The 14,116-nt window shown below is 39.7% G+C and overlaps 2 protein-coding genes across 2 annotated transcripts in view; one reads left to right on the top strand and one right to left on the bottom strand.

The window, feature by feature from the left end:
• The window catches only part of Sdccag8 (SHH signaling and ciliogenesis regulator SDCCAG8), a 200,284-nt gene that overhangs the window by 12,859 nt on the left and 173,309 nt on the right, over window positions 1-14,116 (top strand). Inside the window, exons 3-6 of the mRNA XM_059280536.1 lie at window positions 359-444; window positions 2,670-2,780; window positions 4,928-5,053; window positions 10,659-10,796. Of these exons, the coding sequence (XP_059136519.1) occupies window positions 359-444; window positions 2,670-2,780; window positions 4,928-5,053; window positions 10,659-10,796 (461 nt within the window). The remainder of the gene's footprint in view (window positions 1-358; window positions 445-2,669; window positions 2,781-4,927; window positions 5,054-10,658; window positions 10,797-14,116) is intronic.
• LOC131925239 (small ribosomal subunit protein eS24-like) lies at window positions 9,049-9,517 on the bottom strand. Its single transcript, XM_059280535.1, has one exon. The coding sequence runs from the start codon at window positions 9,487-9,489 to the stop codon at window positions 9,097-9,099; it is 393 nt and encodes a 130-aa protein (XP_059136518.1). The 5' UTR covers window positions 9,490-9,517; the 3' UTR covers window positions 9,049-9,096.

Raw genomic sequence — 14,116 nt, 5'->3', positions numbered from 1 at the left:
ACCTTAATGGTTTGTTTTGCTTAATATTTTTTACATGTTTTAGCCCATCTTTGGCCATGTGGTAGGGAAGTTCCTCCAGGTACCTACCTCATTCCAGGAAGGGAAAAAGAGGAAAAAGAGGCAGATCCCAACTTCCCTAGTAACTTGAAGACTTCCCACATTTAATAATTTGATTTAATAATCAAATCCCCACCTCTTCACTAGGTCCTACCTCTTCTAATTGTGTTTATCTCCCATTAATGTTAAGTGAGGGGCATTTTCTTTGATGTATGGTCTTTAGGGGACATTTATAACCTAAACTATGCATAACCCATGGGTCTCTAGCAAGGTCAATAAATTCATTGCTTTTGCTCTATAGTCAATCAACTCAAAGCTTTGTTGCGCCAACAAGCAAGTAAGGACAATGAGATGTCTCCACCGCAAAGACGAAAGATGTCCCCTGTGGTAAGTGTCACCCTTTGAAACCTGACAAAAGCATGGGGTTCCTAGCTTTGCTTTGTTTTCCTGTGTCATTTTGAGCATGTTGCACACATTCCAGAATATAGTCATAGGAATTTTAATTCCTTCACCTCTGATAGTTTGAACTGAGAGAATCTTGATTTTTTTTATTTATTTTTTAGATTCAAAAGTGTAGTCAAGAGAATGGTTTCAGAAATGTTTTTTGCAACTGTTAGTGAATATATAAAAATGACAGTCAATGCAAAGGCATAATGTTTTAATAATATTTTTTAGAAGTTCATGTCTATATTTAGTCATCTGTAGGTTACTAATTGTAATGTTAGACCCCTTCTTTTGAATGCTCTTTTTTTGTGGTACAATTAGTGAGAAATTATCCAGCATTTCTTTGAATTTGTATATTCTTTGAGGAGTTTGTTATAGTTTGGATATCCATATATTGAACTTAAGAAAATACTAGATCTACTTCCCATCCCACCAATGTCTGAGTTTCACTCTCAGGAGAGCCTTGTTCTTCTGACATGCTCTACTGGCTTATAGTACTGGCTGTGAGAGGGTATTTCATGGTGCAGTCTGAAAGGGACTTCTAATTAGCGTGCCTTATAGTTAGTACATATAAATACACAGTGTAGCTTACCACTCTTTTATATATGCTCCTGTAAAGGGACCTGTGCATTTGTAAAGCAATGGTAAATAAATTCTCCTGGTGCATACCTTCCTATGCACCCTGATTTAGTAAGCTCCATAATGCTAGTGCTCAGCTTTGTCTTCAAAGCTAATGAGTGTATCTGAACATGCAACAGCTCTAGCAACTTCCTCTAATTGATTTGAAAGCACTCCATTCACCTTGTGCTTTTAAGAGCATTCTAGAAACCAAAGTCCAGCAGTAGTAAATGCACTGAGTGATAAAATACCTTATTAAAATTGTAATCAATAGCTATAAATATTGAATATGTGAATGAAGTATATTTCTATGAAGTAAGAATTAAGCATAAAAGTATGTGTTGAGAAGGATGCAGTACTCCTGGGAGGGAGCCATTATGACACTCTTCCTGTGAGTCAAGGCAAGCCACATGTTTCTAGAGTGCAGCATGCAGGCTTTGCGTTCAGTTGTCACACATACTGGAATCGTAAGGTGGCCAGTGCTGCTGTGCTTGTTAATATTTATGTCCAACTTCATGGGTTTCTAAAGAGTTCTAAATATATCATCTTCCCTATGATTACAAAAATTCCAGGACTTAGGCCCAGTGTCCTTTTAGCAAGTCTGTGACATGCACTAGGTGGGTTTAAGGCCTAGATTACGATTTTGGCCTCGTTCAGAGTTTGTTCTTTTATACTCAGCCCTATTCTTAGGACAGAAAACACTACAGTCAGGAATAATGCTCTGTTAAAGCCATAGAAAGTGAGTGAGAAACAGAAATGTTCTCTTTGCAGGCCTTCCTGTCAGGCTGACTGCTGATTCTTACTTCCCTTTTCCTGATTTCTTCTTCCTTAAAATACCAACAGCAGTAGAACTTTTTCTGAAATGTCTTTGTGGGCTCCTTAGGGCAGCTTGTGTCTCTTTTACTGCTTAGCCTTAGAGGATCTGTGCCCAAGAATGCATAGTTTTGAATTGTTGCTAGACTAGGGGCGTGTGTGCATGCGTGCGTGTGTGCGTGCGCGCTTGCACACACCTCACACACACAGCACAAGCCTAAAAAGTCCACTCAACAACAACAAAGTGAAACCCTAGCTCTCGCTTTTCAGTGCGCCCTTTGAAGCAGATTTGCGTCACTGGCATGCATTTGACGTCCATGTCTGAAGCTCTCACTTGTGAGCTGATGTGCAGCTGCTGATGGCACTCCTCTTCCAGCAGTGTTTGGAAGAGGACTGTCCCTTATGTCTCAGCATTCCTGAATGGGCTGTCACATTGTTAGGGAGCTAAGCAGGTAGCCATTCCAAGCTGGTTATAGTGCCCTGCTCTGAAAAAGAACCTCCATGTGTCATGTGCTTTTAATAACTGTTTGCTCTCTATCTTTCAAAAATAATATTCATATCCTTATACTTGTGGAATTTATAAAATAAAGACATAAATAGTCTGTGTATTCTGTGATCTAGTACACTGTGATCTAGTCTTTACTTATGTCACACCAGCACTAAATTGCTTGTAGAGAGGATAACCAGATGATTCTCTGCTAAATGTGGGGCTGCTTAATTTGTCCTTTCTCCCTCAGCGGCCAGAATGTGAGGACAATAGCATGCCTACTGTGCACAACCTCGTTCCTATCATTAATGACCAGTCTCAGTACATTCATCATTTAGAAGCGGAAGTTAAATTCTGCAAGGTAAGTTACTCATTAGGACTTCAATGTCAATTATACCTTATATTGAAGTTTGCTATTCTTAGTTTTCATGTTTAGTACAATCCACTGAAAAATGACTGTTCTTATGTGGTTCTCTCCATCATGCCATTTCTGATTCTTTAACTCCCAGCAGTCCTTGCTATTTCTCTGTTGAGTGCTGTACATGGTATAGTAAGTAATAGTAACTAAGTTGAGTAGCTGTGCTGGTTAGCTTTGTCAACTTCACACAAATAGAGTCCTCTAGGAAGAGGGAACCCTAGTAAGGAATTGCCCTCATCAGATTGACCTGTGACTATGTCTGTGGGGCATTTTCTTATTAATGTTTGGGGTAGGAGGGTCCAGCCCATTGTGGGTGGTGCTATCCCTGAGCAGGTGGTCCTGGGTTGTTTAAGAAAGCAAACCAAGTGAATCATGGAGAGCAGGCCAGTAAATGAGTCCTCTGTGGCTCTGCTCTAGCTCCTGCTTCCAAGTTCCTGCTTGGAGTTCCTACCCTGACTTCTTCACTGATGGATGTAATCAGGACGTGCAAGCTAAATAAACCCTTTCCTCCCACAAGTTGCTTCTGATATTTCCCACACAGCAGAGGCCTAACTAAACAATAAGCCTTTACTGGGAGGCCTTGTTTTTATGACTAGAAGTTAGGCTGTTTTTTACAGTTTGCTTTTACTATAAACATCAGGCTAACATTTCTTCTGTGTTCTTGGAATTGTCTCCTCGGCTCTCTTCAAGTTTCTCTAGAGAATCCTTAAGTTCTGTAGGTTGAATTTCTCCGCTGTGTTATGGGAGCCCCGTTGGCATGGTAAAGCACAGAGGGGGCAAGGTGCTGTCTAATCCTTGAGTCCCTTTCCCGTTTCACTGAGTGAGTGACCTGGAGGGAGCCAGTAGAGGGGACTAGGGTTGTGTGTGTGTTTATTATCCCACTCCCTTTAGGCTTTTATAAAACCAATGTCTATATGTCTTTGAAAGTGTTTTCACCCAAGACAGGCCTTGATACAGAGAACACAGGCTCCTGGGCATAGTTTTGAAATGCTGCTTTGCCCCTTCCTGGCATGTAGATTTATTTCTAGTCTTTACTTTGAGAACTTGGTAGTCATGGAATTAAAACTCTGAGGGGGGCCTTGATCTCCCTAGAGTTTTTAAATCTTAAACTGATCCACACTGAGCTTTGAACCATTAATCAATTATAATTTGGATTTTCCTTCATAAGTACTGGCTTCTGCAGAGGTTTCTTAGGGGTTTCTGTTCAGGTATTGCAATTCTAAGCTTGTTTTCTCCAATTTGGAGGAACAGCTCTCTCTGTGACTTAAGAATTGATTTTCAGATTGCTCAACTTTTTTATTAGAGAGATTGAGTTGATATCCTTCAAGCTCAATTACATGTCAGACTGAAAACTGGACTTTTGAAACTATTGTTCAAATTACAACATTTAATTACAGGTTTGCTTTTTCCCCCCTAAAGAAGGTAAAAGAAATCTGCATATTGCATAATAGCTTTTGGTGATAGTAGTAATGAATATTAGGTTAAGCATTCATATATTTGAGATCTTTGTTTTCAGAAAGTGAGGTGCTACTTAGTAGCTATTCAAGTTGTGACTTCCCTAATTCCTTATATTACACACTGCTAGGCCAGTGATGTACTTAAGATAAGAATGCTCAAACTTTAGAGCAGCCTGCTTCATTTGTGGTTCCTCTGGGCACTGGTTCATAGACACTGCACTTTTCTATGTCTTTGTCTTTCCTTCCATTGAGTCCTCAGACGTTATTGGCAAATGACTGATAGTCATTTACTTACTTTTCAGCAGTCTGCTTCATTTAAAAAAAAATCTCTTAGATAACCATTTTAAATAAGACTTTTCTCTGGCCTCGATTTCTTGAAGAAACAAACTTCCAGAAAAAGAATACATTTGTGATATGGCCATCAGCAGGCCTTCAACTGTCCATCAAGTAACCCAAATACTTGATAATATTCCCTAATGTTGAGTTCCTTTTTTGCCTTAATAAATTGTTGTATGTCAGGAAACTGATAGTATAAGTCTTCCATAGTTTATTTCATGCTGGATTCCATAGTAATTAATAAATGTAAATATTGCTTAAAATGCTTTAATGTATTTTGATTTCTGCCTTTTATAGGATGAATTATCTGGAATGAAAAATAGGGTGCAAGTGGTTGTGCTCGAGAATGAAAGGCTCCAGCAAGAACTGAAATCTCAAAGGCAGGAGGAGACACTGAGGGAGCAAACACTCCTGGATGCATCTGTGAGTGGTGTTTATTACCATAATCTTTTTTTGAATGTTTCTTCCTTCCCTTTATTTCAGTTTTTCAACTTTGTCCAACCTTTTGATATAATATTGTCATCTACAAAGTTCATACTCAAAAACTGTGAAGCTGAGTTACAAAGAAAAAGAAACAAAACAAAACAAAAACTTACGGTTGATTTTGTGTTGGATTACATCCGTAGCTATTCTGCACAGGTTGGAATTACTGGGTCCATCTCTTTGTAGTTTGGTGAGAGAGCCATGCTCGCATTTGCATGGTGCCACAAAAGTTAGAATCAACTGTGGTGGAGTGGATCTGCAAGTGACAGAGCAGGTGCCTGGAGGTCCCTCCAGTTTCTCCTCTGAGCGTGCTCTTGTACCTTTTCCATATGGAGAGAGGGACCTGCAAGCATAGAATGTGTTATATAGTAGGAACTGTGCTAAAACTAGAAACCCGGCTCTGTTGACCTTCTTAAGCTTTTCTTGAGCTCTAAGATCTTAGTATGATGAGCAGCATTGTGTAGTGAAAGAGCAAAGTTCTGTAAACCTGAGATTCGAGATTGTTCTTCTGTGGTCCATAAGTTTGAGTTTCTCATAGTATTTAGTAGGTAGTTTAATAAGCCTTGTATGGCTTAACCTTGAGGATAATTAGCTCTTCTATTGGTAATATGAGAAGCTTTACCCACATCAGGGTCTATAGTAGGAGATGTTGGGTTCCATTTCCCAAGAGTCTGATTTTCCTGGTCTGGTTGGGTCCTAGGATCATCAGTTTCAAGTTGCCTACATGATTCTAGTATCAGTGGCTGAACTTTGAAGAAGAGTGGGTGAAGTTATCTTTAGAATTCTTTGACACAAAGCTCTTGGAATTACATTTAAATTGTGTTTAAATTTAATATCTTATTATTACTTATCACAGATACTTTTGTATTAGAAGTGTTTTACCATGCTTTTACCATGGGACACAGCTGATCATAGCCTGTTCTTTGTGAGACAAATTCTGCCTTCCATGGGAAAGTTTCAGTGCTTGATGGTTGCAGCTTACTTTGTCATGGACTTTGGTGGGTTTCTTTTTCTTTTCTTTTCTTTTTTCTTTAGTTGTCATTAGTGAATCAGTTCTATTAAGAAGAATATGTGAGAGTCTTGATGATGTACTTATATATTCTCTGATTTTTGTTTTGAAGCTTTCTTGCTCCAGTCTGACCCAGCATTTCATTTCTGATCCTTGAGTCGTGTGTGTAAGAATTTGCTGTTGAGATCAGCAGCTGATTGTGTTAACTTTGAAAACTCACCAGTGGACTGATGATTAGTGTTTACATTTGTTTCCATTTACATTTGTGACAAGTTACTTACCCATTGATACGTAATTATTTTGAAGCTTTATATAGTTAAAAATTGGTGGTTAAAAATTCCATCTTAGTGCTTATAATTTGAATGTCAAATTGAAAAGGATAGCGACCTATAAAAAGGAATAGCCCATTTAAAAAATAGTCTTGTGCTTTCTTATAACTATATAATCACTTAGCTGTGAGTCAATTATTCATGGTCTTCAATATTTATACAGTGGCAAAGAAGTGGGAGAAGAGGAAGTGAAGTGAGAGAGGAAATCAGGCAGACAAGTGACTAAGAAGCCAGGAGAAGTGAGCAATGCCTGGTGAGGGAAGTGATGGGCACACACATCTGCCTTGCAGTCTGAGCAAGGAGTATTTGCCAAAAGAAGACTAGTCATAATATTAGAATAAACAAGGTTCCAGAGAGGTTGCATTGTCGATCTTCCTCCTTCACATGAAAGGAAAAGTGATGAAAAGATTGAAATGACTTGTGTAGGTATGCCAGCTGACCCACATAGCCTTCTGTGGTGCCCACTCTTACAGAACAGTTGCCCCTGCTTTTTCCTTGGGTAGGTAAACAGGTGTCACCGATGCATACCGTATTCCAGTTAAGATGAATAAAACTTTGTAGGAGATCTTAAGTGTCAGTAGGTGACAGATATTTTTTCTAAGGAAAAGTGGGCTTTTTTTAGTGACTCAAATGTTCATACCAAGTCTCAGCAATGCTATTGGTTAATTTGAACTTAGATTTCCCGGTGTTGTGTGATGTCCTCTTTTTGAATAACTGAAACATTGATGTGTAATAACTATCATTTGTCGAGACTGCACGGGTTTGTCAGGCACTGTATCAAGCCTATTATTTATCTTGTGTTAGTTCAGTTTCACAATAACCATATAAGGCAGGTATTATTATTTGTATTTTTCCAAGGAGAAAGTTAAAATACATAGTAGTTAAGTAACCTAAGTAACTGGTGTACTGTCACAGAGCTGTAAAATGGTAAAGCAAGGACTAGAGCCCAGGACTGTCTGGATCCTGAACTCATTTACTTAGCCTCATATTATGCTGCCTGTCTGCATTAAGTAGTGAGAGATGCTCATAGTGAATGAGACTGTATTGATGCGAGGTTCCACCCAGAGAAGAAATCGTCTCTGTTCTCCATTATATCTCTGTACTTGGAGGCTAGCCAACAAGCCTTGGAACTTTTGGCCTAGTTGATGACCTAGATATTATAGAAGAATGGTGATGATATTTTTTTAACTAAAACTATGCAGGGCTGGAGAGATGGCTCAGCAGTTAAGAGCACTGGCTGCTCTTCCAGAGGACCCAGGTTCAATTCCCAGAACCCACATGACAGCTTACAACTGTCTGTAACTCTAATTCCAGAGGATCTGAGATGTTTACATAGACATAGATACAGGCAAAAACCCAATGTACGTAAAATAAAAGTAAATTATTTTTTAAGAAAACTGTAAAACTATTTAAAATATACATCATTCATCTTTTAAAATCATTTTTTAATTCTCATGAAATCCCCCTTCCAGGAAAGTTTTCTCTGTACTTAAAAAGTATAATAATATTAAAATATGTTACTTATTAGAAATTTTGACACTTAAAGATCTAGGATAGGATTTTTTAAGTAGAAATTTCTGAGTCATTTTCTTTATTAATGTTTCTGACAATAAGTAAATAAGATGTTTTCAATGATTTTAAGGATTTAAAAAATTGGTTAAATACTATTCAAGCTTTTTAAAGCTATCTGCAGAAGGCAAGAATAATAATATTTTATATCATGAGTCAGCATCTATAGTCTAAGTGTTTTAGCCAAGTTCTCTAGAAGAGATTAGTACTGTGATTCTTCATTGATTCCAGAGCAACTCTGAATACAAGCAGATCTTGGGAGAGCCGGCCCTGCTTACAGGATAGGTTGCAGACTTGTAGCCTGGGACCCCTCTGACTGTCCAGCTTCCTCCTCTCACCACCTTCTCCTTTACCTCTGTAATAGTGATGGCGAACGTTCCATGAACAGCCTTGCGGTTACCATGCATTCCCACACCAAATTTTCTTGGGAGGCGGCCTCTTTCTGGAAGGTTTTCCAATCTAAATGACACACCAGGACCAAAACTTTTCCAGAAAACTAATTTGAATTTCTGAATCCTCTCAACATCCCCCCTCTATTCTGGCTCAGTCCTCATGTGGGGTATTGCAGAGTCTTTGTGAACAACTGAGCTTTTCTTGCCTTGAAGAGCTATGATCCTGGAAAACTCAATGGCTTTCAAGTCCTGGTCTAGCAAATTAGAGAAATTGAGTAACACAGATCACAGAGGGTCAGTTTTACAGAAAAGTTTATTATAGGTTCTTAGATGGGATGGAGGGGAGGAGAGAGAGGTGAGATTGGGAGAGAGAGAGAGAGAGAGAGAGAGAGAGAGAGAGAGAGAGCGCTCATCATCATCAAACCATCAAACTTTTGGCCTGGGGCTTTCTAAGGAACTTACTGCAGAAGCTGGGGTGAGGTATGAGGGCGGGAGCTGAGATGGAAGTCTAATTGATCTTACTAGGTTCTTCAGGCACACCTTTAGCCCAGAACTTACCTTTTTAACTTTTTTTTTCCCCAGACACACAAGCTTTCAGTTTATTTGTTCTCTCCGAAATTGTCTGCACACCACTGCAGATCAAATCACCACAGATCTACTCCTTTGGCTGTATCTAATCTCCACTCACTTTTTGCCAGCACCAACATTGGCCTTGGCGGTGCCCCTGACCTTCTTCATTCTGTTCTCGTGCTCCTTCCGCTGTTCCCGGGAGGTCGTCTTCTTCTCATAGAGGCCGTGTCTTGCCAGTCTGTGTTTGGGCTCATTCTTCTTAGCATAATCTAGAGAATCATAGATCATGCCAAAGCCAGCTGTTTTGCCGCCACCAAAGTGGGTCCTGAATCCAAACTCAAGGATGACATCTGGTGTGGTTTTGTACATTTTGGCTAGCTTCTCCCGAATTTCAGTCTTTGGTACTATAGCCTTCCCAGGGTGAAGGACATCAATAACCATCTGTTTCCTCTGAAGCAGACGGTTAGTCATGAACTTCCTGGTCCGGATCGTTACTGTGTCATTCATGATGGCTACAGTGCCCGAACTGCACAGGAGGAAAGGAGCCCTTTTTAACTCTTAATTATCTGCTTTGGTGTATGTCTTCCTTCATTAGACTGTAAACCCCTTGGAGCTAAGCTTTGCCATTTTTATTTTTGTATTCCAAGTTATTAGCACAGTTTTTTTTAACATAATTCATGGTATACAGTTGTATGCACACACTAGGTTCTATACACATGTCTGAAAACAGTAAGTGCTACACACGTTTGACCACAGAAAGTGCTACACACACGTCTGAACAACACAATAGGTGCTGTATACATGCTTGCATTAAACTGAGCTTGCAAGAGAATGTGGAGGAGATTATCAGCACTGCTCTAGAATGCAGTCAATGACATTGCCGGTCAGTGTTTGGGGGCCTCTCCTTCCTTATGACTATTGTATCCTCTGGCACTTAGCCAAGACTCAGGGATTATTGGTTGCTCTAAATTAATAGAAGTATGGTAGTCCTTACCACCCACGTACATTTCCCAGATCCTTAAGTTGCTTATCTCCTTGAATGTTGAAAGCAGAGATTATAAATTGGTTATAGGTTCATCAAAGTTGACCAACTGTGAGCCAGAATTTAGTAGTGTTTTAAACAAAGAACAATAACCTGCCTTACCTTGAATTTTATGGTGACGTGGATTTCTGTTTCCACACAGTAGTGGCTATTTCTGTTTGCTTGTGACACATTTTAGCTATGAGTCCTGTTCCCTACCACTCCTTTTTCAGTCCCTGACGTGTGGTCCATGTCTCTGTTTACTGCCACATGTGCTCTATTTTTCTCTCTTTTGATACTGACAATGGCATTCAGGCCTTGCATTAGCCTCCGTGGAATATGAAAAGGAAAGACAAACCTGAGACTGAGCTATCAGTTTCCAGAATGTCTGTCTTCTGAGGAGAATGGTGAATGCATAGGCAGGCATCCAGGCTCCTCTGTGGATATTTGGATTACTCTCTGCACATGTGGGCACTTGACCCTGTAATACCCGTTTCCAGCATAGCCCTAATAGCACGACCATGCAAAGTGATGTGTGACTTAGGACTTCAGCATGTGCATTTTCCTCATGGGTAGGAATCATGAGTCCATTTATAGTCTGCATTTTTATTTAATGTTGAAAGCCAGCTGCAACTAATGGTGCATTGTATTTTAGGGAAACATTCAGGATTCTTGGATGAAGACAGGAGAAGATTCTAGGGTGGATGAAGCTGCAAAAAGACCATTTTCTCACGGTGATGCTGAAACCGGCAAAGCCACACCTGGCGATGCTGAAAAGTGGAGGCTAGAGCTGGTGAGTGTGGGGGTTTGTTTTTATGCCTCTCCTTTCAGCCTCTTGAGGTTAGACCTGGAAGTGGACTTGTCGGATCACATGGTCACTCTTCACCTTTCCCCTTTGCTCCTCAGCTGACCATTTCAGTCACCCTGCGGCTCACCCAGGGTTGCTCTGCCTGCTCACATTCACTCCTGAACCCTCCAGTGGATTTATCTCACCGGTTTCTGTATTTTTCTGTTCTAGAGTTCTTCTTTGCTCCTTTCTGTAACGTCCCTGCTTTCTCTAGTTCTTCGACTATGCTTCTCATTGCTCTTTGGTTACATTCAAGGCAGTTGCTGAAAGGCATTTCTTTAGGAAGTCTGATGTCTGTGGTTTCTCAAAGATTGTTTTTCTATTTATCTTCTTCATGACCCTACATTTTTATCTCCTTTATTCCCAAACTTTCCCAGACGGTTGAGTGTATTTGTATCTGCGTTCCTTGCTGTCCATTTTCACTTTGACACATGACAGTGCATTCTGCCTGCTCTTCTAAGGTTGCAAGTGAGCTTTACCCCATAACAGTTCAACAGGCTCTTCCTCAACATTTCTAATAGTGGCACAACTTAAGATACATTCATTAAGGTACTCAAAACAAAGTTTTAGGGCCCAGTGTTCTATCTCTGAAAGAACGCTCGTGTAATTATCCTCTGGGTCAAGATTGTTTTTTCCCACTCTTGGGCTTCACAGACTTTGTGCTGTCTGCCATTTACTGTCTCTCCATTCCCATAACTTTCATGAACATTTGCCAAGAACGCATTACTGAACATTGTACTTGAATCTTGCCAATTAAAAAAATGTATATAAGATAGAATCTTACAATGGTGTATATTCTTTTGTATCTATTCTCTTCCCCCATCCTCCCTATCTGCCCTCCCCTTTTTCTTCTAAATTTAGTTTGACTTTTAAAGACAGGGTCTCATATAGCTCAGGATGGCCCTGAGCTCACCATGGTACCAAATCTAGCTTTGAACTCAACCCTCCTGCCTCTGCTTCACAAGTGCTGAGATTACATGTGTGTCCCACCATTGTCTTTCTATTCATGTTACTGCGTGTGGTAGAAGTGCCTGTCTGTTTTCATTGAGGGGCCACAGGATGAATATACCACAGTGGACTTGTCTAGTGTTGCTGGATACTGGTGTATTGCTGCAGAGGACGTTCATTATGCCTGTGGGAGTACACCTCACACATCTGTATGTGTATGTCCCTGAGGATGGACCTCTTGGGCTTAGGCTGCCAGTGTTCAGTGTGAATTAAACATGGACTGAACATGGTCATCTTCCAAGCAGTTCTTTACCAGTTTATACCCTGTCAACTACACAGGAGTGATCCTAACATCCCACACCCTTCTTTACATGCTGCTGACAGTTTTGTGTGATGAATTTGTGTGAATTTGCTTGAGAGTTTTGTTTTTTATATGTTTGTTTGTTTCATATAAAGTCTCTCTATGTAGCCCAGGCTGGTCTAGCACTCACTATGTACCCCAGGCTGTCCTTGAGTTTATTGCAAACCTCCTACCTTGGAGTTATTCTGCTCCTTATTTTATTACATTTATCCGATATGTTGATTTGGGGGAGTTCTTTGTATATTCAGGTATAAGGCTTTTCACACACACACACCACACACACACACACACACACATTTTACTATGTATAGTAAAGTAAGTTTGTAGTCTCACTTTTTAGTAAGTGGTTTACTTTTTAGTCCTTTCGGTAACTAATTGCTTGCTTTTGTTACAAAGATTTCGTTGTTTGTTCATTGTATAGTACCTTCTGTATCTTCTTTAAAAAGCCCCTTTCTACCCAGACATGAGGATATTTTCCTAAAGTGTTTTCCAGAGAGTATAGCTGTGTCTTTTACGTTTAGATGTACAATCTGCCCAAAATTCATCTTGGTGGGTGATGTGAAGCACACAAATCACATTTTGTTTTTCGCTCATGCATTTATCAATATATCAGAGTTCTATTTATTAAAAAGGTTGTCTTTTGCCTTCATGGTTTACTTTCTGCATTTTGTTTTTGTGGTGTTGAGGGTTCAACCCAAGACCTTGCACATGTAAGGTGAGCATACTCTTGTGAAGCCTTCCCTGTATCACACACCCTTTCCACAGGTTAAGAGTGGCTCTGCTTCAGTATCTGTTTCATTGAGCTCATACTTTGCTGTCTTGGCTGTGGCAGCCTGAATCTGGTAGACCATGTCTCCTAAGTCATTATTCTTTGTACAAAAGAGTACCTTTACTATTTTGGCCTCTTGCACTTCCACATACATTGTGGAGTTTGATTTAGATTGCCTTTAGAGTATGTGTCATTTGGAAATTAATATCCTTCTAATACCATTTCATCCATCCTTGTGAACTACATACAACTCCATTTATTTAAGTCACCCTTAGTTTTCATTATTTTTTTCCTTTGAGGTGCTAAGAACCAAAGCATGGGCCATGCACAGCTAGACAAAGCACTGTGTTGCTCAGTTGTATCCCTGGCCCTAACTTGGTTTGGATGCTATCATAAATGACACTTATTTTCATATTTCATTTCCTAACTCCCCACATGATAAAAATCTTACAGATTTTTCTATTTTACTAAGTCATGCTTTTTAAGAACGGGCATTAGAATGATGGTATTTCTCCTTTCCTGTCCTTTATTTTAACCTGACTGTATGTTTGTATCTCAGGGGAGTTTTCCCGAGAAGCACGTAGCTGGGCTTTAGCTTTCGGCCACTCCGCTGTTAGTTTTATGATATGGTACCTGTGCCCTTGTTAATTAACGGGATTGTTCACCCAGTTGGTTTGCACTCAACATAACCACCTTGCTTTTGGAGTTCTTTTTGTTGTACTATTGTTTACTCCCCTTTTTGTCATTGTTTGAATTATTTTTGTGAGTTCCTTTTCTCTCCGTAATTGATCTGAAATAATAGTTAGCACTAGCATTCACTTCATTGCTCAATTCAGAAACCTTGGATTCCTTTTAGGGTCTTTGCCCATCTCATAGCTAACCAATTATAAAAGTTGCTCAACCTGACTCTTGAATGCCTCTTTATATTAAAAACTTGCCTTTTGGTGCTCATTGCTCACAGTTTAACCTCTTACTATGGATTTGCAGTTACTTCTTTGTAAGCATTCTTTACCTTTATTCTGATGTGTATGTAATTCAATCTGATAAAAAGTTTCTCATGTATGTCCAGTGCCTCAGCTACTTGGGTTGGATAACGAAATTTCTTAACATTTATATTCTTCCTGTGTCCCAAGCTTTCCTGTTTCTCCAAGTTCCAGCCACTCTTTCTCTTAGCGTTTTACCTTCTGA

This window comes from Peromyscus eremicus, chromosome 15 (genome assembly GCF_949786415.1).
Source record: "Peromyscus eremicus chromosome 15, PerEre_H2_v1, whole genome shotgun sequence".
Classification (NCBI taxonomy): Eukaryota; Metazoa; Chordata; class Mammalia; order Rodentia; family Cricetidae; genus Peromyscus; species Peromyscus eremicus.
Note: the sequence above shows the minus strand (reverse complement) of the source record. Positions and strands in the feature narration are given on the sequence as shown.

Bases quoted from the DNA above. Each gene is read 5' to 3' on its own strand.
- LOC131925239 (XM_059280535.1), bottom strand. From the start codon at position 9,489: ATGAATGACACAGTAACGATCCGGACCAGGAAGTTCATGACTAACCGT.